General features: G+C 40.8%; 1 protein-coding gene across 1 annotated transcript in view; it reads left to right on the top strand.

Annotated features, from left to right (window-relative positions):
- LOC139155655 (potassium voltage-gated channel subfamily KQT member 4-like) overlaps positions 1-24,460 on the top strand; it is a 381,076-nt gene that overhangs the window by 330,678 nt on the left and 25,938 nt on the right. The window contains exons 9-13 of the mRNA XM_070730879.1: positions 6,722-6,877; positions 15,667-15,884; positions 16,287-16,389; positions 17,470-17,601; positions 18,152-18,287. Coding sequence (XP_070586980.1) covers positions 6,722-6,877; positions 15,667-15,884; positions 16,287-16,389; positions 17,470-17,601; positions 18,152-18,287 — 745 coding nt within the window. The remainder of the gene's footprint in view (positions 1-6,721; positions 6,878-15,666; positions 15,885-16,286; positions 16,390-17,469; positions 17,602-18,151; positions 18,288-24,460) is intronic.

Raw genomic sequence — 24,460 nt, forward strand, 5'->3', positions numbered from 1 at the left:
ATAAATAAAATCTCACAGACAACCCCCACTTGGTAAAAGACCTTGGTATACTAATATCTAATGACTTAAGTGCCAAAGCCCACTGCAACAATATCACCAAAAAGGCTTCAAGAGTTATTAACCTGATCCTACGTAGCTTCTACTCCGGCAATCTCACTCTACGTACCAGAGCTTATAAGACTTTCACCAGACCTATCCTCGAATACAGCTCATCTGTCTGGAACCCATACCACATCTTGGACATCAACACCCTTGAACATGTCCAAAAATATTTCAGCAGAAGAGCCTTTCACTCCCCCACCCGAAACCTACGAAACTAGACTTACAATCTTGGGTCTAGAAAGTTTAGAACTACGACACCTTAAACATGATCTAAGTATTGCCCACAAGATCATACGCTGCAATGTCCTGCCTGTCAACGACTACTTTAGCTTCAACCACAACAACACAAGAGCACGTAACAACTACAAACTTAATATTAACCGTTCCAAACTGGACTGTAAAAAATATGATTTTAGCAATCGAGTTGTCAAAGTGTGGAACTCACTACCGGACTCCATAGTAGCAACCCAACCCTCAACATTTTTTCCTTAGACTATCCACGATTGACCTCTCCAGATTTCTAAGAGGTCAGTAAGGGGTGTGCATGTGTACCAGGGTGCCTTCTATCCCTGACCAATTGTCTCTCTTATATCTCATATTTCTTTTCTTCCACTCATATATTCCTCTGTCCTCCATTGATGTATTGCATTTTATTCTTATATCTTCACTCCTGTCCTTCCTTCCTTCCTTCCTTCCTTTCTTTCCTTTCTTTGATATATATTCTACATGGTTAATCTCATCAACCTTCATTATGTATTGGACAAAATAAATAAATAAAATAAAATGTTTTAATGATGAACTATGGTCTCCACCCCAGTTTCACTGGTCCAAACGGAAGGTCTTATGAATGGAAGGTTCTTTGTGCCCTAGATAGGTAAGATTATTATTAAAGTTGGAAGGGACCTTGTAAGTCATTTAGTCCAACCGCCCATTCAAGCAGGAGTCCCTACACTATTTCAGACAAATGGCAGTCCAATCTCCCTTTGAAAAGTGTTGGAGCTCTCACAACCTCTGCAGGCAAGCTGTTCCAAAGGTCTCACTGTCAGAAAGTTTCTCTTTATTTCCAGGTTGCATCTTCTCCTTGATCAGCTTTCTCTGTAGATAAACATCATTGTGAAAGAGGAAGACCCTCCTAGCATTTGTTTCAAATTGCTTACATTTGGCTCAATGATGCAGATAATTTTAGACTTTGACAGCAATGTGTAAGTCAAACTAGCAACTTAGCACCAATATCACCTACCTTATAAGCAAAGATCATTATCCACCAGTTATGATTCCTAAATCATTTTTGGCTATACTCTTTGACTCTGACTCCTAAATTCAGATTCTACATAACCTAGAGTCAGACATGGAGATCTTAGCCCTCTTGTTGCTATTGAGTATAGTGAATCTAGTGAATCTAGAATTGTATCAATAGAAGAGAACATTTGTAGCTCAAGACTGAACTGTAGGGTCCTTGGTGCTCTCTGACATAGGACAAATAGGCAGAAGACTAACAGAATGTATCCATGTTAATGTATGTGCAGAGTAATCATTGTTTACCAAGATTGTGCACACACAGAAAAGTTTAGATTGAGATAAGTTATGAATAACTACTCAGCCACACACAGATATACTGTATGAACTTGAATTAAAGTTTTCTTTGAGAAATAACATATTCAGATAAACAGTCTAAAATCATACACATAATAGTCAGAATAATAATCCAAATATTATTAAGTACAAAGTCTTTCTTACTAGTTTATTTATTTATTTATTTATTTGAGTTGAAAGGGACCTTGAAGGTCATCAAGTCCAACCCCTTGCTTAAGCAGGAAATCCTACAGCACCCCAGCCACAGTCCAATCTCCTCTTGAAAATATCCAAAGTTGGGGAGTTCACAACCTCCGCTGGCAGGCCGTTCCACTGGTTGATCGCTCAGGAAGTTCTTCCTTATTTCTAGGTTGAATCTCTCTTTGGTCAGCTTCCAACCATTGTTCCTCATCTGGCCCTCTGGTGCCCTGGAAAACAGTGTGACACCCTCCTCTCTGTGGCAACCACTCAACTACCTGTAGACTGCTACCATGTCCCCCCTGGCCCTTCTTTTCTCTATGCTATCCATGCCCAGTTCCAGCAACCTCTCTTCATAAGTCTTGGTTTCTAGTCCCCTAATCATTTTGGGTGCTCTTTTCTGCACCTTCTCCAGCGTTTCTATGTCTCTTTTGAAGTGTGTTGACCAGAACTGAATGCAGTACTCCAAATTTGGTCTGACCAAGGCATTATAGAGTGGTATTAATATCTCTCTGGTCTTGGAGTGTATCCCCCTGTTGATACAGTTTAGGATTGTGTTGGCCCTTTTAGCCGCTCCTGAACATTGCTGGATCATATTTAGTTGATTATCCACCAAGACTCTGAGATCCCTTTCACAGTCACTACTGCTAAGTAGGGTTCCTCCCAGACTGTATGGGTGTCTAGGATTTTTTTTTACCTAGGTGAACGACTTTACTCTTCTCGACGTTGAACATAATTTTGTTAGTTTGGGCCCACAGCATTAATCTATCTAGGTCTTTCTGTATTTTGAGCCTATCCTCTAGTTGTCTTTGTAATAATCAATAAACAAAGATATCAAGCCTAAACACATTTTAACTATACTATATAACTACAATACAGAGAGATTGAAGAGAAATGCAGAGCATATATATAGTGAGTAGCCATTTACAGTGAGTACCCAGACAAAGAGAAATAAAGAGAAACTCCAGAGAAATAAGTTATAAATTCTAGCTCCTCCCAATATATTGCCAACCCAGCAGTTATGGACAGAATCCTAACAATCCAGAAACACCAACTAGCAGTCAGATGACACCATTAATTGCACAACACATGGACAGATGTCACCATAATTTCAACAGGGAAACTGAGCATACAAAACCAAGCTAAGCCCAAAAATGCAAGAGAATTTCTGGAAACCTGGTACAGATTAGACATCAACAGGCACATTGAGACCAATCACTCAAAAAGACAATTAAAAAATGCTGAAAAGGAAGCAAAAGAACAACAACAACAACAACAACCTCTTGGCGGCAATCAACACACAGATAAGCAGATACTAACAGCAAGATTGGTGTTAGACCAACAATGGAGAAGTAAACAATATCCCAATCAAGAAAATACCAGCTCAAACAAATAGTCAAACAAGAAACAACAGCTTATTCAAGGAACCATCAAGAATATACCAACACTGACAGGGCAAGTCACATGCATATAAAGAGAGAGCAAATCCCACTGCCTTCTAGCACTGATAGTGTTACCTAGTTGGTGAATAGAATTGAATTGAATTGAATTGAATAGAACTTTATTGGCCAAGTGTGATTGGACACACAAGGAATTTGTCTTGGTGCTTATGCTCTCAGCGTACATAAAAGAAAAAAAATGAAATGAAACACTTGCAAGAAAGCAACCAAGTTTGGAGAGTACCAAGGGGTCCACAATCTAGAGTTGGTAGAACAATCTGGCACTCCATCTTTTATTTGAAGTCTTCCAATGAGGAAGAATTGACAGTTCTTCTAAGTCTGTGATGGAGAACCTATGGTACGCATACCACACACTGCACACAGAGCCGTATCAGAGGGCATGTGAGATGTTGCTGTATATCAGCTCAGTGCACATGCTCCTGCTGGCCAGCTGATTTTTGGCCTTGGGAAAGGCTGTTTTGCCCTCTGGATGCTTCAGGGAACACTTCCGAGTGCAAAAAACAATACAAGGGACAAACCGGAAGTCCATTTTTCTGAATCTTTTCACTGTCCTAGGATTCAGTGAGACCTGTGCGCATGCATATGTGCAGGGGAAGCCAGGGGAGTGTGCATGCTTGGGGGGGGAGGAGCATGGGCATGTACATACAAGCTAACCGCCCCCCTTTTGGCACATGAATAAAAGAAGGTTCACCATCACTGTTCTAAGTGATTAGTTCCATATCAAATTGCTGTTATTTTCCAAACCAAAGTCCAATATGGAAGTCTGGCCAATACTAGCTTTTCATCCTTTTTGTCTTGCTTCTTCCTTTTGCAAACCTTTTGGACTAATTTCAGTTGCCATGTACAGTGGAACCTCGGTTAATGACCATAATCCATTCTGGAAAGTTGGTCATTACTCGAAATGTTCAGTATCCAAAACAATTTTCCCCATAAGAAATAAAGGAACTAGATTTAATTGGTTCCCAGCCTCTGTTGACTCACTATTTCCTTTATTTCTTATGGGGAAAATTGATCCCTTGTTTATCATGGGTGTTCCGTTCCAGGACCCGACCTCCCACTCATTGACCCTCACTCCCCCCCCCCTCTCCTTACCTCTTTACTTCTTGTCTCTCTGCCTTCATCTCCTCGCCAGGGGAACAGCAAAGCGTTGCTGTGGCTATGACGAGGCAGACACTGAGTTAGCTGGTCCCAGTGGAGGCGACGGCAGTACCTTCTCTTTGAGGACAGTGGCAGTGGCGGCAATTGCTGAGACACCTCCAGTGGCTTCTCTTCGAGGACAGTGGTGGTGGTGGTGGCAGGGGCCTGGGGCATGGACCTGACATTCTCGGCACTGCTGCTCCTTGAAGGGAAGCAGCTGGAACAGCCTCAGCAGTTGCCGCTGCTGCCGCCACTGCCAGGAGCAGCTAACTCAGCTTCCCTTTGAGGAGCAGCAGCACGGGGAACATCACGTCCATGCCCCAGGCCCCTGCCGCCGCCACTATCATCGAAAAGAAGCCACCAGAGCCACCTCAGCAGTTGTCGCCGCCGCCACCGCCACTGTCCTCAAAGAGAAGCCGCCACCCCCTCCGCTGCTGGAAACAGCTAACTCAGTGCCTGCCTTGTCATAGCCATAGCAATGCTTTGCTGCTCCCCTGGAGAGGAGACAAAGGCATAGAGACAAGAAGTAAAGAGGTAAGGAGAAGGGGGATTGAGGGACAATGGGTGTAACATTTCGAATAACAACCGAATTTTTGTTTGGTATCCAGTGCAAATTTTTAACAAAATTTTTGGTTGTTATCCGAAATGTTCACTATCCAAGGCGTTCGCTAACCGAGGTTCCACTGTATATTTATTGTATGCTTGTCTGCCCTTGGGAGACATATACACAGGGATGGGCTATAAGCAAGAATGGTGGGAATGCCGTTCCGGTGGTGGCAATGGAGCATGTAGGTTTGCTCCATTGCTACCGGGCATGCATGCATCATGCACGCCGAACCAATGAGTGGGGGTAGTGGCGGTGAGCAGTGGGGGTTGTGAGGCGAGTGCTGAGAGGCAAGCGGCAGGGGTAGTGAGACAAGCAGCAGAGGCAGTAAGGCTAGTGGCAACGAGGTGAGCGGCAGGGGCAGCAAGGTAAGCGGCAGAGGCAGCGAGACAAGCGGTGGGGAGAACAAGGTGAGTGGTGGTGAGGTGAACAGCAGGGGCAGCGAGGTGAGCAGTGATGAGGTGAGCGGCAGGGGAAGCGAGGCAAGTGGCAGGGGCAGCAAGGAGAGCACCGGCGAGGCAAGCAGCGGGAGTGGCGAGGTGAGCAGCAGAAGCAGCGAGGCAAGCAGTGGGGGCGGTGAGGTGAGAGGTGAGGACAGTGGGGGCAGTGGCAGCGGTCACCTACCTTATTTTGGCCAATTTCCAGACCTTTTTAAATAATCCAGAAATCCTGCACTGGGTACGCACACACATGCACACGTGCTCCCAGCCCATTCCGGTAGCGCCAGGAATGGTGGCCCGCCCCTGCATATATGGAATAAGTTTCATAGCCATCCTGAATTCAATAATGATTATTACTGAACACTATCAAATGAATAGCCCAACAGTATGAAATGTGTACTGTTTAGTATTGAAGGTTGAATGTCTCAATTAATGATAAGATTCATTGATTGGTACTGTTGCCTTCAATAGTTGTGAATCAAATGTTCTACAGATCTGAAGAATGTCTGATTTGCAGCTTAGATTATACTTAGAGAAAAATTATGATAACTCATGACAACATATTCACCTGCCCTCCCAAATTTGGAACTTGTGCTCATAAATTGATATGAGCACATGCTAATTTATGAGCACAATCTAGTTAATAAATTACCAGATTACTGTACTTACAAATGTGGGTTCATTTGCTAAGCTTAGACAGTTTGATCATTCACTTTTGTGGCTTAGTGCATTTTATGAATATAAGCCATTTGGCTCATCTAGAATTCCACATATTCCACAAACTTGGAAATGGATTAAATTCTAAATTATATTTGGAGTTAGATTAAACATGTGTGAACAAAGGCCAGTGTAACTTATCAGACATGCATCCTAATTCTATAAGCAGTACCAATCAATTTAGTCTATCCAGATAAGTCAATCAAGAAAATAAAACAATTAGGTGATTCCTATTCATTTCTCCTATGGAGAAAAACAAGTTTCTCCATAAATAATTTATGGGCAGTGGTCCACAAATGTATTTGTTTTAATTTTATTAAATTTCTGCTAGATTTTTCATTGCTTCTCCTCCCCCCACCTTAATCATCTTCTATTTTCAAGACTTTCCTTGACATTCTACTTTTTTGCTTTCTTGCTTGCTTTCCCCCCTCCTTTCTCTCCCATTTGAAAACTTTTAATTTCTCCATATTTTTATTTGAACCCAACCCTAGAGAACTGGTCCCTATGTTTGAAAACTTGCACCGAGCTCGCAACGGAGAGCTTAGGATCTCTCAGGTGAGGAAATTTCCTGATGGAGCTCCACCGTCGTATCACTTCTTCACCTCTGGCCTGAAAGCCTCTACTCCTCCTTTTTGCGCAGGAGAAAGGTAGGGTTGATGCCAATTCCTTCCACGTTTTCGTGCCCCTGGTGTGTTTCATGCCCGTCTCTCTCTCTCTCTTTTTCTCTGGTATGTGGACTTTGTCTTGTGCTGCTGCTCCCTCCTGGTTTTATTCCTTTGTTTGTTTCTACATGTGGTACAAGTTGAGTTGACTTCCTTTGGGTTCCTCCTTGGCCCTTGAAAGAAAGACACAACCATGCACAATTCTTTATCTTCCTCTTCTGGCTGGACCTCATCACCTCACCCCGGGATCATTTTCATAGTTGCATTTTCAAGGGAAAAATTTAGGTGGTGCCGCTAAAATGATTAACCCAACACACACAACATCATGGCTAACCCAAATCTCATTTTCTAGCAGGACTTGTGACAAAAACGTTTTCAGCTCCAGTTTCTTTCCAGAAAGAGGGTCAGTATGGTTGGATCTGGATGGTTTTCACTTTCCAAGTCTCCTTTGCAGTCCACCGCATTTCATCATCTTTTCTCTCTCTCCTCCTCTCTACCTCCCTTGATTCCTATTTCTCTGTCCATCTACTCATCACTTCTCCATTCCCTATTCATTTCCGGAAGCTGGATAGAAGAAGAAGCTCCGTCACCCAAGTGTTTGCGCCTAAGGTAACCCTTCCCTTTAAAATGGTGTCTGCTTTTATTCCCTTCTCAGAGAGAGGGAAGCATCAGGACGGTAGGTTTTCCGACAATAGGTGCTGGTTGTCTGCATCTCCTGTTGAGGTAGGGGGGAAATAACATGTTGGGGAGGATAAACAGCACTGGAAATGGAAATAACACAGGGGGGCCAAGGGAATTGTTTGCTGCATTAATGCTTAAGAGATAAGGAAGATCAATTTCCCAGGAAAGCAGGTCCCACTTTTACAGTGATTTCTCAGGTCCTCAAGTGGTATTTTGAATTCATGTTGGGGTTTCACCAGCAGTGGGAAGATCAAACATCTGAATCAGGGATGTGGGGAAGGATAGTGTTTTCTCTCTCTGCTTCTCCAAGTAGGAAAAAAAGTATTCATGAGATTGTTTTTTCTTGAAGGAATAGGATTTTTAAGGGTGAGAGGTTATCTTAAAACCCCATAACGTTTAAACATTATTTGTTTTATTTTGTTTTATATGTTTGCAAGAAACAATATAATTAATATAGTCTAATGATTTTGGAACTGAACTGAAAAAATTAAGTTCCAAAATCATGACTATATTAATTATATTGTTTCTTGCAAACATATAAAACAAAATAAAACAAATAATGTTTAAACGTTATGGGGTTTTAAGATAACCTCTCACCCTTAAAAATAGCACTTTGGGAAATCTTGAACTGGATAATTGAGAATCTCCATAGACGTGTGTCGACATGTCTTCATCATGTCCCTAGTGTAAGATCATCTTTGGCTGTTCCAGTGTTAAAATAATATTTTCCCCATAATGCCTTCACAAGCTTTGTTATGGGCACAATATTTCACCAAGCATTCTATTGGTGCCATCAGACGAACGCTTTAGATTGGCTCTTCTCTACATAGGAAGAGTCTTCCAGATCTATTTTGATTTAGGCAACATGCTTCAAAGTAGAATCACCTCTTATACCTGATTCAGAAACTTAAATCAACCTGAAGAGCATCTCCCCATCAGTGGTGATGTGGAAGTCACAGAAGAAAGTAGAAATCAGAGGTTGCTTTCTAACATAGCTCTCCCAGCACCTATCAACAGTGGTCCTAAGGCTAATGAGCACTCTTCCAGAAGAGCAATGAGTGTATGTCTAAAAGAAGCATAAAGAAAAGATGACAGGTCTAGGGAATGGTTACCCAGTGAAGCAACAGAGAAACATTTTATTTGCCCATTGCCAGCGCAGAAGACCTGCTAAACCCATATTAAAAGGCAGCCAGGGCTTGGAGATGAGGACTGGTTATAAGCTGTAAAAGAAGCAATTGGAATTGATAGTGAGAACAGAAAACTCTATTTTGGGTTTCCTCACAGTCAAGAAGAGGACCCTTTAATGGAGGTACTGGGAAGAGCTATCAATGGACAAGAAGAACATGAGTAATGTGACGTCTGACCTTCTTGGCCAATATGCCCATTTCTAGATCTGAACTCTGCTGATCATTTTATTTAAACCAAGTCTTCCTCCAGGAAGCTCTGGTGATGCTGGCTTGTTTCCTGGAGGCTAAGTGAGTTGTCCATATCGATGATGGCATTGGAAATCATAGTGAATTTTGGGATGTCCTGAGTGAGGTGTCCTGTGGATGGTGCTCTCACAACATTCATCGAGTCCTGTTGGCCTCAGCATGGCTTTCCCCTCTGCCTTTCCCTTACTAATCCTTTCCCCTCTCTTCCTTTTTTTCCTTCTTGTCTTCTCTCTCCCCCACTCTTCTTTTTGTTTTTGTTCTTTTTTGTTTGTTTGTTTGTTTTCCTTCTCCTCTCTCTAGCCAGATCTTTAGTAGTAAAAGGAATTTCTTTCGGATTCCCACCGGCTGGAAACAGAGGTACCAAGGCTTTGGATCTGCTGCCCAGGAGATGTTTGGGGCTTGTCTTGATCTTCATACTCTATTTGCATTATGGTTATCCCATTGATTCAAACCCTTCCCTTTTTAATATCAGAGAGGGCATGCTGCAAAAATCAAGTGCAATGGAGAAGTGCATGGGGATGTCCTTCCTTCCCATTTGTTATGATGCTCTTTCAGGGTGGAGATATGTTTGCTCTCCTGAAAAAAAAAAGGTACGTCTCCAGTGCAGCTTTCGAGCAAGAATCAAAACAAATGCACTTGGATTCAACATGGGCCACCTTGGGATGAGAGACAAAGAACCCAGGGAACTCTGTTGCTACTTAACCCTTTCTGAATTCTTCCTTTCTTCTAAAAGCCTTCGGCTTCTTTTCTCTTCTTCATCCTTGCCCCAACCATCCAAGCCACATTATTCTGACCTCTGATGACTATAGGAGATTTGCTGGATTAATTAAAAGTAATCAAAACACTTCAACATGGTATAGATTTCTTAGGATGTTGATAATATAAGGCATGAGCATTTGTCCAGGTTCCCAAAGCAACCAACTATGAGATGATTGTAAAAAGGTTTTATGTTTCTTGAGTCTTGGAGAGTGAATCTAATGGAAAACAGTACCTGATGGTTGAAGGTTCAGCCTAATATGGAATGCAAGGAATCATTTCAGGCCAAGATAGCAATCAAGTGGGCCTCCATCATGATACTTTGTACCTCAACCTCACTTCAGTTTGTTTTGGGAGTTTTTGAATTTCTCTCTGGTTTTTCATACCCCCCAAATCTCAAATCAGAAAAAATGGTTTCCTCAGGTTCTACTTTCAAACAAAAGTATAAAGCTGTGCTGGAGATTTACCTTCTTGTAGCTGCCTGATTATAACTCTGGAATAATTCTTAGGGCCAGTGGTAGCTACTTGGAAACATGAAAGAAGGAAGACAGGAAGGTCTCCCTTGTCCTTTCAGATGTAGTGATTCCACCTCTTACAAATGGGCAGATTTCGATTTGAGATATGGATGCAATTCATTAACATCTTGGCTGGATAACCTAACAGTCCTAAAAAGATTTAGACTTAGTCCATTGGCTTGTCAGATTGAACCATACAGCAGAAGGTATTGAAAGAATCTTGGTATGTACAATTTCATGCCCTTTTTTTCCTATCCATGACATTAAGACTTGATGATTGTCATGGAGGAGGCCTCACCCAAACTATGTCCAGCTGAAGAAGGAATTTGACCTTGTTGGGAATTTTACCCTAGGGCTGGCCCTGAAGTCATTCCAGTTTTTTTAATTGAGCTGCATGGGGGAAAGACTAAAGGAATGGGGAATTCTGGAGATTGAAAACTGACTGAAAGGTGAAAAAAACAGAGTCATCTGCCCTTTCTTGAAAAAGGCAACTCACCTGAGAATGCAGAGTTGCTTTGAATTTCCTCAAGAAGATCAACACAGATGACCATGTTGCCCAGTAAGACAGGCCAAAAAAACCTGCCAGGTTTCCTCCATCGGAAATGTGGATGATCTCAACAATGCATTCTTGCAAGATGGTGAAAAACTAGCAGGTGAATGATCAGTGATTTGCTTTCACTGATGATGCCTCTCAGAGTGACCTTTTCACAATGCCTCCAATCATTGTGCAAAGCCATCCTTGCAAGTTAGATGACAAACTACCAGCCTGTGATTCATTTAAAAAAAGTATTTTTGGAATCTGCTGGGCCAGGGGTAGGCAAAGTTGGCTCTTCTATGATTTGTGGACTTCAACTCCCAGAATACCTGAACCAATTATGCTAGCTCAGGAATTCTGTGAGTTGAAGCCAACTTTGCCTACCCCTGTGCTGGGCCATGGCTGTGAGCAGAGATCAGTGCTGTTGCAGCTGCCTTATTCCTCAAAAACTTGCTTCAGGTGGAGATCTCAGATGTTCACAGGGCTAATGTAGCAAAAGCAAGCCAGACAAGTCACAACTCTACGTAGCAGGAATGTATCTTCTGGAATTATGAAAGCTACTTCAGCATGACAAAAATATTTTTTGGGAGTGAGGAAAATAATTCCCAAGAATCAATCCATTGGCTCCTGAACTGGTATAAATTCACCTCTGTAAAGCAAGTGTAGCAGCAGTTCAGTTCTTCTTGTCATTTTCTCTTTATGAAATACTAAGGCATTTTCCCCAAAGTTGCTGTCCTCCAGATCTCTTGTACTACAGCCCTTCATCCCTAAACTACTTCTTTAGGGCCACTGTAATCCAACACAGCTGGATGAAGCCACATTGGGGGAACAAGGCATGAAAGGTATCCAATAAAAACCCTGGTGCTTGTTGAAAGATTGGCCAGAAAATGCCTAATGCTTAGGTGTTAATTGATGGGACTTCTGAAATATCCACTATTTCTCTAAGTTCACATCATACCTGCAGATTAAAACCCCAGATTTTAAGAGGATATTTTGCTGAACAAGCTTTCTAGAGAAAAATTCCACTTGTGATTCCTTGCTTAGCCAGCTGCACAGTGAGAATTGTGTCCATTAATGGCTCTAAGTTAGCTAACCAAGGGGTGTTGGGTTTTTGTTTTTTTGTGTGGAGGGGGTTTTTTTGTGGGGGTTTTTTTTTTTGCAATGTGGGTTGTACCTTTGGAACAAGATTGATGTTTGGCAGCTGCCTAGAGAAGTCTCTGCAATGTTCTTGGCAAGATGGTTGTCATTTCAACCTTTCTTAGGGTTGAGACAGTGGGACTTACTCAAGGTCACCCAGTTACCTTTCTGCCCAAGTTGAGGCTAGAACTCCTGATTTCCTGGTTTTTAGCTTCACTGCCACACCAAATTGTCTCTCTGAACCAAATTTGGCAACTGGCATTTCTGCCAGTTTTACAATTTTGTTTTCATTCCATCAATCTCAAACCCTTACTGAAAAGAGGGAATTAATTTCCTGGACGCTTCAGTTTCTATAAATCTGGAGGCATTTCTTCATGCTTTAGGCTGTGGCTGATTTTGAGATCCACAATGCGGTGATTTCTTTATGCTAGGCATGGGTGAGGCAACCTATCTTATTTCTTTGGATGCCTCTTCAATCCAATAAGAACTGTTTCATCTCCTTTGGATCACAGACAATTCTACATTGGGGCTAAGTTGCCTTTATATAACTTTCCATGTCCAAAAAAATCAGAGGCTTCTGATTTGGCCAGTTCCGTGGAGCTATAGAGAACATGTTTTTTTTTTTAAGATGATAAAATTCTATCCTCCCCATTCTTCTCAGATGCTGGGATTTCCCCACTCCTGACACATCCACACGACACTGTTCTACTGTGTCATCCTCTTTCACCAACCCACCACTGAAGATTTTTGACTCTTCTCATTTGGGGACCAATTGGCATTTTAAAGCTATGCCTTTCCTCTCTGCCAAAAGAAAGCAAAAACAAGCAGAAAGGGAGAGATGATAACCACCAGTTTTAGTTTTTGCAGCCTTCCATTTGCCAGCTGGAAACAGAATTGTCCAACTCAGGAAAAGCAATTTGGTCTTTTCCTGTGTTTTACATTTTGGTACTGGATCCCCTGGTAAAAAAAACACTGTATCATAAAACTGTCCTATTTCATCTGTTTGTCTGTGGCTATTAAACATGCTACAATTGTTTACTTGGCTAATTTTTCCAGTGACTTAGGGCTACGTGGTGTGAACCCAAGTGGTTTGATTAGTTGAACATATTCATAAATCCAAACATACTGGTAGAGCAAATGTCTTGATGCTTCTTGAGAGTGCAAACTATCTCAGTTGAGTTAGTTAAAGTTAGCCACTGAAACATATGTTAATTTTGGTTAGGGTTAACTATGGTTAGATTCCTCAGGAAGGATATATCTGCAATGCTGTGATTGGAACTCCTCCTTTATTTTTAACATTCATTGCACATGCAACACATTTCAGAAAGGGGCAGGACTTTATTTGTATTGATGTGGCTCTGATTTTGACATTTTTCACTGCCACCACCCTCCAAAATCCCCTTTGCACTTGTGTTAAGCAAAATATTTATGTACTTAATAGTTGCAAATGATGTGCGTTTAAAAAGTACACAAGGCTTCAATGTAGCTGCCATCTTGGGGTTTGTTTGTTTGTTTGTTTTAGTTTTTGTCCTCCACAGACCCATCTCCACCTGAATCCTCCAGGATACTTTAAAAAAATAGGCAAATTGGGACAAGCATAGGATCCTTGGCGCTCTCTGAGCTTGGTTATTTTCTTACAGACAATTCATTATCCAACTAAATAAGATCCTAACCTAGGAAGAACCACCAAGAACAGTTCCATCAACTCTGACAGAGTAAGTCACTTGTTATATACATAGAGAGGAAACCACAGTCTCTTCAGGAGTGAGTTCCTCCTGGTTCAGATTGGTTCACCTAAACCGGTAATGACCCACTGATGAGGTCACAATAATATCACCAAACTAGATTGGTCAATGCCAGTCCGAGTGTGTCACCATTTTTAAAAAAAAATTATTTTTCCCATTTTAATTTTTTTTTCTGCACATGCACAGAAGCCGAGTTACGGGCACTGTGCATGCATCGCCATTTTGTATTTGACTTTTTTCTTCCAGAGTTTTTTTTTTTTTGCACTGCATATGCATGTGCATGCAAGTGGAGGAAGTGAACCAGCAGCAAGGTAAATTGGACCTCACCCCTGAATCTCTTCTAGCAAAAGAAATCTACCACTGATGAGCTTACCTAATCAAGTAATGACTGCAAGAAAACAACCAAGCTCAGAGAGCATCAAGGACTCCACAGTTCAACCCTGAGCTATACTGTTTTTCCTTCTGTTGAGTCAAATTCTTCTTCCTTCCACAGCCACATTTGCTTGTGCTGCAGGCCTTCCCTTGCTATCAAGGAAGATGTTCTTGGTTTATTGGCCAAAACATGATCTTAAATAAAACTCTCAGTCAGCTTATCTTGTGTTGAACTTGCTGAGCTTCCAAACATCTCCTTTGCAGGCATCCCTGGTCTTATTGTGTCTTTCAGTCTCTTCATCTTTTAATTGTTCTAACATTTCCTGTTTGGTTTGTTACTCATTTCATTTCAATCCATATTGTAAGTATTTTGGAAAGGGCTCCGGACTATGAATGGGGTTGTAGCATGAGCTCGTTTGGGCCCTTTTCCTCTATCCTTTCTCTAACTGAAATCAGCTGCTTGACTTTGTAGTCCCTACAAATCGATAATGAACACACTACACCAAAGTCATAAATTCTACAATGAGGTGGGTGTTGCAGAGAGTTTGGTGTAGATTTGCATTTAGACTTTATATTTTTTAAACAATTTTTTTTAAAAAAAATATTTTATTGAGACTTTTTTAATTTAACCTTTTACAGAAAACTAGTACTGAAGGGAATGTTTAGGGGTTTCTCCATAAAGACTTCAAATTACAACCATTCAAAGTTATGACAGACCCCCATTGAGCTACTTACAGTCCCAATAAGACTCTTCCTCCCTGCAGTCATATGATTGCATTTTGGACATTTTGCATCCTTATTTATGGCCATTTGTAGGATTCCACCGTCATATAATTGTGATTTATGATGCGTTTTTTGCTGGAGACTGGCATTTGGCTGGCAAATTTTCAGCCAAAAACACCTATTCTTGTAAAGAATATATCTCTTAGTGGTTAAAATGCAGTACTTCAGGTTAACTTGCTGCTCACTCCAGGAGTTCGATTCCGAATGACTCAAGGTTGACTTAGCCCTCCACCCTACCAAGGTCAGTAAAATGAGGACCCATAATGTTGGGGGCAATAAGGCTGATTCTGTAAACTGATTAGAGAGCGGTATATAAGTTCTATTGCTTTTATTTATTTATTTATTTATTTATCTATTAGATTTGTATGCCGCCCCTCTCCGAAGACTCGTAGTGGCTCACAACAACAAAACAGTACAAATCCAATGATTAAAACAATTTTAAACTCTTAATATAAAAACAATCATACATCTCATACTCATATTAGTATTAGTGACTACAGGGCTCGTTTTATAATAGTCATGATTCACTTAACAACTGCCTCATAAAATCAGGTACAGTCATGTGGTGACTCTTGGTTTATAATTGAATTCTGAGCTCAGTTACAGTTGTAAGTTGAGGGTTATATGAACTGTATGGGATTTCAGAGCCAATGAGTCCACTGTGATCCCTGAAAGCCCCCAGTCAAAACTGTAATCTATTCAAAGGGTAAGCAGAGGAGTGCAGCAGATTTGAGTCTAGGGCCCCCTTCAGCTGTGACTTTGCATCCTCTCCAGTTCACATGTTCCCCAATTAACTTTCACTCTAAACCCTTTCCAGCAATAAAATGGGACTCAAAGACCGCATCCGAGTGAGCCATTCTCAGAGGCAAGGTAGCCGGGGGAAGCAGCATCTAGTGCCTCCACTCCACCGCTCTCCCAGTACAGAGAATGTCAATGAAGGCATCAGCCCCAGCAAGGTACAGAAGAGCTGGAGCTTCAATGACAGGACAAAATTCCGGGCCTCATTGAGGCTGAAGCCCCGGACACCAGTGGATGGTAAATTTTGGAAGCATCCAAAGCTGAAGGTTGGGAAATGTTCATACGGTTTTAATTTATAAGTAGTCTATCTGAAAAGGACATTAATCAATCTTGCTAAGAATTATTTGTTTATTACACCTCTTCTCATGTTTCTGAAGAGTTCAAAACATGGTAGTTTTACAATTTGGTATATTTTATTAAATAGTTTCTTATGTTTATATTCCACACATTTCCCTTAGGACAGCGCTTTCCAGCTTCAGCAACTTTTAAGATGTGTGGAATCCAAATCTCAAAATTTCAAAGCCAACATGGTGGCTAAAGAAATCTGGGAGTTGAAGTCCACATATCTTGAAATAGCTAAAGTTGGGGAACCCTGACCTAAAGGATATTCCTCCCACCAAATCATGTTTCCATTCATAGCTGATGGTCCTACAGAGGAAAGTAGTGAGGAGAAGACCCATCAATGTGACTTGACTTTTGAAGACATCATGCCGACTGTAAAGACCTTGATCCGAGCAGTCAGGTGAGTGCTGTAAAGCTGGAATCAAAGCTAAGAACTCCAGGTTTGGGTCCACAAGGTGGCCTCCTGATAAATCTTCCTTTGTTTTGAAGCATCTGGTCCTCTCAAATCAAAGTCTCAGCATTTGGGATTGTACAGCCAAATAGCATAGACTTTTTGTAGTCTAGATGTTGCTCTCAAGAGAAATTGAGATTAAAGAAATTGAAATAAAAGCCAATTAGAGTTGGCTTTAAAGGAAGACGGGGAAGGGTCTCATGGCCGAATATATAGGTACTTTAGGCAGTATATATTTGAAAGCAAAGGAAATATTTCAGTTGTACATTAGCAGTAAGAAATGAATGACTGTGAAATTCACAATTAGAAAATGTGATGATCTCTCTGTTGCTCCTTGAAGTTGATTGATCCATGAGATGGGTTGAAGTGTGCCCTTCAAGGTATTTTTGTAGTCTATCAGGTTCCATTGGGAGAATGCTTCACCATAAATGAAAGAAAGAAAGAAAGAGAAAGAAAGAAAGAAAGAAAGAAAGAAATACTCTTAGGATAGATTGAGTGGGGGTACCTGTCTCAGTTCTGACTGCTGCTGCCACTGTATTCAGGCCAGCCCCAGAATAGATCTTGAAAATTGTGCTTGATTTTGTTCAAGTAGGAAACCCTTTGGTAGGCTCAACAATTCTACACTTTGACACTGATGCAATTTTTGCCTTGTAGGCCTTTAAAATGGAGAGCAGAGTGGGTGGGTGATTATAATTGAGTCATTTAGTTAACATTTTAGAATTTGCTGCTGTCTTTGTTGAACTTCAGTTGAAGTGGTTTACCTGAAACCACTAAATATAAAAGTCTATTTGTTCTATAGGCTTAAATCTGATTAAATCAGGGGACATTGGGTTGAAGAAGACTGGGCCACAACATCTGCTTTCAGGTTGCATTTTGGACATGTGTGGTTAGGGAGTTCTCTCCCTACCAGCAATTCTGACAGCATGGGAGTATGTCGTACAAGGTTACCCAGACCAATAAAAGTTTATTCCTACAAGTTCTGGTGCCTTACATTTTAACTTTTAAAAAAATAAGCATGTTTTCTTGCAGAATTCTTAAATTCCTGGTAGCCAAAAGAAAGTTCAAGGAGACCCTAAGACCATATGATGTTAAGGATGTGATTGAGCAATACTCAGCTGGCCATCTGGACATGCTTGGTAGAATCAAAAGTCTCCAGACACGGTGAGGAGAAATACTGGGGCTCAGTGGGTGTTCAGGATTATTTTCCCAGGAATTTGAAAGGCCAAAACTTATGCTGGTGCTGGTGGCAAGATTACAACTGGAAATCACAGTCAGAAACAACTACAGATTTGGCCAGCATAGGTTGAATTGGATTTAGTGTCCCAGAAGACTGGAGTTTCATAGGTTTATGATGCAGCTGCAGACAAGATATTGTGAGAAAATGGAAAAGTCCCAGTGACAAATGTAAAAAGAAGGTCAACACAGCCACTTGGGCAGAAAAGCAAAAGCAGTTGGTCCTTCCCCACTTTCTGCTAAAGACTTAGGTTTGGGGAGAACTGTTGCAATTATTTTTATGTTGGGGATATACAGTTCTGGGGTAAACTAGAAAGTGACAGGATCACTTTTAGACAGATGATGCTCTTTCAGGTGGAATTCTCAGAAGTGGACCTAATGTCCCTGCCTTGATCTAGTTCCTTAAATGAGTCAAATAGCCTCGTTTTGTTTCACCTGATGTCCTCTTCCCCCATATCTCTATCTTCACTCTTTCCAGTGTGGATCAAATTGTGGGTCGGGGAAGTATTGCCATGGATAAGAAGACACGGGAGAAAGGAGAAAAAGCACCATTGGAGGTCGACCTAGTAGATGAACTCAGCATGATGGGCCGAGTGCTAAAGGTGGAAAAGCAGGTAAGGCTGGGCCTGGGAGGAAAATGTGTAGAGGGAGGTGGGATCCTTATATATGATGTGATCAGGCCACTGCTTGGATCTTCTATTTCATCTCTTTGATCATTAGATTTCCGTCCCCATTTTTGTCTAAGATCTCTTGATGGTATTCCCAACATTCATTCCTTCATTTTTCCCTTTAAAATGAATTGGACTGAAAGTGGATGATTTAATAGATTTCATAGCTGAAGTAGTACAGGGTCCGACTCACGAGGGGGGGGGCACGCATCCAACATGGTATTCCTCTCTGAGCAATTGAGTAACGGTCTGAGACTAAGGGGCTTAGAAATGTTGCCTTTGTCATGGTCAGACCATTTTCTACTGCGGCTTGACTTCCTGGCTCCAATCCTTCCCCGTAGGGAGGCAGAACCAATTAGGTTGTTCCGCCCCAGGTGCCTGATGGATCCAGAAGGTTTTCAGAAGGCATTTGGGGTTATTCCAGATACACTCGTCCACAGCTCGGCGGAGTCTCTGGCTGAGGCCTGGAACAAGGCTGCAGCGGAGGCTCTTGACCGAATTGCGCCGTTGCGACCTCTCCATGGCGCTAGACCCCGTAGAACCCCATGGTTCAACGAGGAGCTCCGGGAGTTGAAACGCCAGAAGAGACATCTAGAGAAGCAAGGGAGGAAGAGTAAGTCTGAATCTGATCGAACACTTGTAAAAGCTCACATTAAGACTTACATAGTGGCGCTCAAGGCGGCAAGATGCGCGTATCATGTCACCTTGATTGCATCAGCGGAATCCCGTCCAGCCGCTCTGTTCAGGGTGACCCGCTCCCTTCTTAACGAGGGGGGAGTTGGGGAACCCTTGCAGAGTAGTGCCAAGGATTTTAACACGTTTTTCGCTGATAAAATCGCTCTGATCTGGCCGGACCTCGACTCCAATTGGGAAACAGAGTCGACTGATAACGATTCAGTCGAGGTGACTGGGGCCTGTACTTGTCCACCTGTCTGGGAAGAGTTTGATCTGGTGACACCTGATGAAGTGGACAAGGCCATTGGAGCTGTGAGTTCCGCCACCTGTTTGCTGGATCCGTGTCCCTCCTGTCTGGTTTCGGCCAGCAGGGAAGTGACACGGAGCTGGGTCCAGGAGATTGTTAACGCTTCTCTGGGGAGGGGTCCTTTCCGGATCTCTACAAGGAGGCACTTGTGCGTCCCCTCCTCAAGAAGCCTTCCCTGGAACCAGACATTCTTTTTAAAAAAAATTTTTTTTAAAATATACTTTATTAGGTTATATAAAAAAGAAAAGAGAAAACAGGGGAAAGGGGGATGGGAATACAAAAAAGAGAAGTGGAAGGGGGTTGGGGTAAATAGTATTTTTATACAGCGACTTATATATATTATTGTATGTACATTCCAAATATTTGTCTATATGTAAATATTTTGTATTCAATATTCTTTTTTAAAACAAAAATTTATTTACAAATGTACAAAACATAAAAGATTAATCAAAACGAATAACAGTTAGATCCTAGCATATTATAACAATTTATAAACATAAAAACTTGTAGAGAAAGGAATAGGAAAGTAAGTGGAAAAAGAGTGAAGGAGAAGAGAAAAAGGAAAAGAAAAGACAGAGGAAGAAGAAAGGATAGAAAAGATAAAGGGGTTGGCGAGTGTACGGTGGAGCTGTATTGAAAACGGGAACTAATTCCTAATTTATTAGCTCATTACCATGGTTCTCATTGTTGTAGTAAGTATTCTATATATATATATCTAAGGTCTCTTATTACTATATAACAAAGTACAAAAAAGCTATATACCGGATTTGTATCTGGTCGAGTTTATAACCATCATTTTAATCTTGTAGCGTGATATTCTCTTTTTTTTCTAACCAACTGTAAAAGGGATCCCAACAGTTGTTGAATGATGACATTGTTTCATTTCTAACTAGCATAGTTAGTTTCGACATTTCTGCACAGTATTTAATTTTTTTTGTTATTGCGTCTTTAGGAGGTATATCCTCGTTTTTCCACCACTGCGCAAAGGTTAGCCTGGCTGCTGTAGTTAAGTAGACAATTAAGTGTATTTGGGTTTTAGGCAACTTTTGTCTAAGAATGCCCAAAAGAAAGTATTCAGGGTTTTTTTCAATTTTCAAATTCAGTATTTCATCAATCCAGAGTCCGATTATATTCCAATAATTCTGGGTTTTTATGCATTGCCACCATAGGTGGAAATAGGTGCCTATTTCTTGATGACATTTCCAGCAATATGGTGAAAGTTTATTGTTTAGTTTTGTTAATTTTATCGGGGTAATGTGCCAACTGTAAAACATTTTAACTAAGTTCTCTTTGTAGGACGTGGCTATGGTTAGTTTATAATTTCTGCTCCAGAGTAATTGCCATTCGTCTTCTTTAATCTCTTTTTTAAGATCCAGATTCCATTGTTTTACGTTAATTTTTGTATTGGTATTACCCATTTCGTTATAATTTAGATAGCAGTAAAAAAATTTAATTAATTGTTCCTGGGAACCTGTACAGAATTTGTCCAAAGGGGCATTTTTAACTATTCCTGGTTTACTTTTATCCTTATTGAATTTGGTTTGTATCTGTAAGTATTCCCACCATTCCGTTTTTTGACCAAGATTTTCTAATTCTATTCTTGATCTGAGTTCACTATTGGAGTTTATTATGTCCTTGTACCTTATTATATTGGTTTTTTTAATGAAAATTGGGGTGAACATATGCTTCTAATGGAGCATACCATAGTGGGATTCCTTTGTAGAGTTTTCTCTTAATTTTTTTCCAAGTATATATTAGGGATTTCCTAATCAGATGGTTGGTAAAATATTTGTGCGTCTTAGGTTTTTCATCCCAGAGATAGTAGTGCCATCCTAAATGAAGGTCGTAACCTTCTAGACTAAGTACAGTGATCCCTCGATTTTCGCGGTCTCGGTTTTCACGGTTTTTCAAAAAATAATAATTAAAAAATACTCCACGGTTTTTTTGCTATACCACGGTTTTTCCCACCCGATGACGTCATACGTCATCACCAAGAGTCACTTTAGTAATTTAAAAATTACAACGCCATCCATTTCCAAAGGGGAGAAAGATTTATTTCGCCTGAGAGAAACTGCTCCCCCCCCACACACACACACAAGCCCTCCCCGGGACCCGCACATGAAATTCGCGGCGCCCCCCTTCATTGGAACCCCCAGTTCCCCCTCTTTTTTTGCCCCCCTCCCGCCCCTTCGCTTGGCCGCGGGGTCCGCCAGGTTTGCATTTCTCACATAAATTTCACCAAGAATGGGAAAACACGCGTTGGATGGTCAAAAAAACAAACCCCGGAACGAGCTATTATTGGGCGACGAGGGAGATGCATTTAAAAGGCTAAAAAGGAAGGGATGGAAATTACATTACTTAGCCGGTGAGAGGGGTGGAGGGCGCCGGAGGCGCTGGGGGGGGGCGGGGGCAGTTGGCATTCAAAGCAATCTGTCGGCTTCCGCACTTTTGTTGCTCCCCGCCTCCACCATCTGCGCATGCGCGGCCATGGGGAAAAGGTTTTTACTTCCGCACCACTATACTGCGGAAAATCGATTATCACGAGAGGTCTTGGAACGTAACCCTCGCGATAATCGAGGGATCACTGTAGCCTGGTATTAGATAAGCTCATCCATTCTCTCATCCAAGTTAGGGATGTGGCGATATAATAATCTTTCCAAATTGGGAGTGCCAGGCCTCCTTCTTCTTTTCTATCTTGTAGATATTTTAAGCGAATTCTCGGACGTTTGTTCTGCCAAATGAAATTACTGGTAATTTTGTTCAATTTTATAAAAAATTCTTGTTTCAATTGAATTGGAATTGTTTGGAATAAGAATAGTACTTTGGGCAAGATACTAAGTTTGATAGCTGCTATTCTCCCTAATAATGAGAGTTGTAGTTTCTTCCATTTCATCAAATATCATTGTATTTTATCTATGAGTTTTCCCTGGAACCAGACATTCTTAACAATACCTCACCCCATGCCCTTGGATGATCTCGCCCAGCGGTTTCATGTAGATATTAAATAGCAGGGGGGAGAGGACCAACCCCTGAGACACACCACAAGGGAGAGACCTCGAGGTCGACCTCTGACCCCCCACTGACACCGACTGCGACCGACCGGGGAGGTAGGAGGAGAACCACTGGAGAACAGTGCCTCCCACTCCCAGCTCCTCCAGCCGGTGCAGAAGGATATCATGGTCGATTACATGACAGGGAGAAAGGAAGGAATTTAGGAGATGGACAATAAATACAGATTACAGGATGAAAGATATATAAAGATAATTAATAAGGAAACAGAACTCTTCCTTGCAGAAAATAAAAAACAACCAACAACAGTCCAAAATCTCTGGGACACATTAAAGGCATACATTAGAGGCTTAACAATAGCCTACATGTTTAATAAGAAAAAACAAGATAAGGAAATTTATAATTCATTTATAAAGGATATCATGAGATTAGAAAGGAATCTTCAACACAATCCATCAGATTCTATGATACTTAACCAGTTAAGGGAAACAAGACATAAAGTGAATGTCATAGAACAACAGGAAAGTGTCAGAAACATAAAACAAACAAAACAGACATATTTCGAGACTGCTAACAAACCAGGGAGATGGCTGGCCCAAAAGATTAAAAAGATCAAAAATGACAGATTAATTTATCAATTAGTAGATAAAAATGGAGTTAACACAATCCTCAGAACAACAGAAAAAAGAAATAATATTAGATTTCTATAAAAACCTATATATGCAGGACTCAATAGAAAATTCAAATATTATAAAATACCTACAGGAAAATAACACCTTACAGATTAAAGACTCAGACAAAGATATGTTAAACAATAATATTACTATTCAAGAACTTCAGTAAGCCCTTAAAAAACTAAAAACTGGAAAATCCCCTGGCCCAGAAGGTTTCCCAGGGAAATTTTATAAAAAAAATAATCAAACCCCCGAGCCCATTTTACTAAAAACTTTCAATAAAATCTTAACCCTGCTGTGCTATTCGGGTCGTATGTGACCCGAAGCCAAGTTTGAGTCCCTGTAAAAAATTTTCCCTGCATATCTGAAACTTGAAATTTCATGACTTTTCATCATTTCAGGGGTTCTCTCTATGAGAATTTTTTTGGGGGGGTGGGAGGTTTCTTTCTTGCTGAAAAAAAAAAACTCCCTAATGTTATGTTCCCGGGTCTATTTGACCCGGACTGCAAATTGATCATTTTAGGTACTTATATTTGGTCTTTTTGAAAGCTTTTTTCACCTGGAAACATGTTTGAACATTTCTGCACACAATGGAATGAAAATTGAACTGAAAAAATTAATCCTTATTGGTTTATTTTGCACATAAATGTGCCTCCCCCCCGTTTTTGTGAAAGTTTTTTTAAATTTATGGATAGTTTTGCTTGCAAAATGCAGTCTATTTTACTGGAGTTGGTGTGGGAATGGTACCTTGAACATTTCTGAATATAAGAAAAATATAAAGGAACTGAAAAAAATGATTCTTACTGGTTTTTTAACATCAGAAATAAGGCCTCCCCCCCCCCTCGGCTGCTTGCAACCATTTTCACTTTTTTTTTTTTAATGCTCCAAATCCGAAATATTCTTTAAAATCTTAGGCATCCATTTACTCAATTTAACAATGCTGATCATCAAAAAATATTTTTGGGGTGGTGGCTAATTGTTTTCTGGGCAAAAAAAAATCATAACTTCGAATCTGTTTCTGTTCGTATATGACCGGACCAAAAATATTTTTTTTAGGTACTTGAATTTGATCTTTTTGAAAACTTTTTCAACTGGAAAACTAGTTTGAACATTTATGAACATAATGATATGAAAATTGAACTGGAAAAATTGAGACTTATATTTTTATTTTGATCAAAAAGCCCCTCCCCCCATCCTTTCTGAATTTCGTGTCAATTTCTATTTTTTAAGGCTACAAATCCCTAAGGAATTTTCCCCCAAAAGGTTTGATATACTAAATTGAACATTTCTGAATATAAGAAAAATATAAATGAACTGAAAAAAAATGGTTCTTATTGGTTTATTTTTGCCACAAAAGGGACACCCCCCCCCGGCCTTGCTGTGTGTCATTATTGTCACTGTTTATACATATTTGTCTAGAAATATTTGGAATATCCTTTTGAAAATCAACCACA

Source organism: Erythrolamprus reginae, unplaced genomic scaffold, assembly GCF_031021105.1.
Source record: "Erythrolamprus reginae isolate rEryReg1 unplaced genomic scaffold, rEryReg1.hap1 H_4, whole genome shotgun sequence".
Classification (NCBI taxonomy): domain Eukaryota; kingdom Metazoa; phylum Chordata; class Lepidosauria; order Squamata; family Dipsadidae; genus Erythrolamprus; species Erythrolamprus reginae.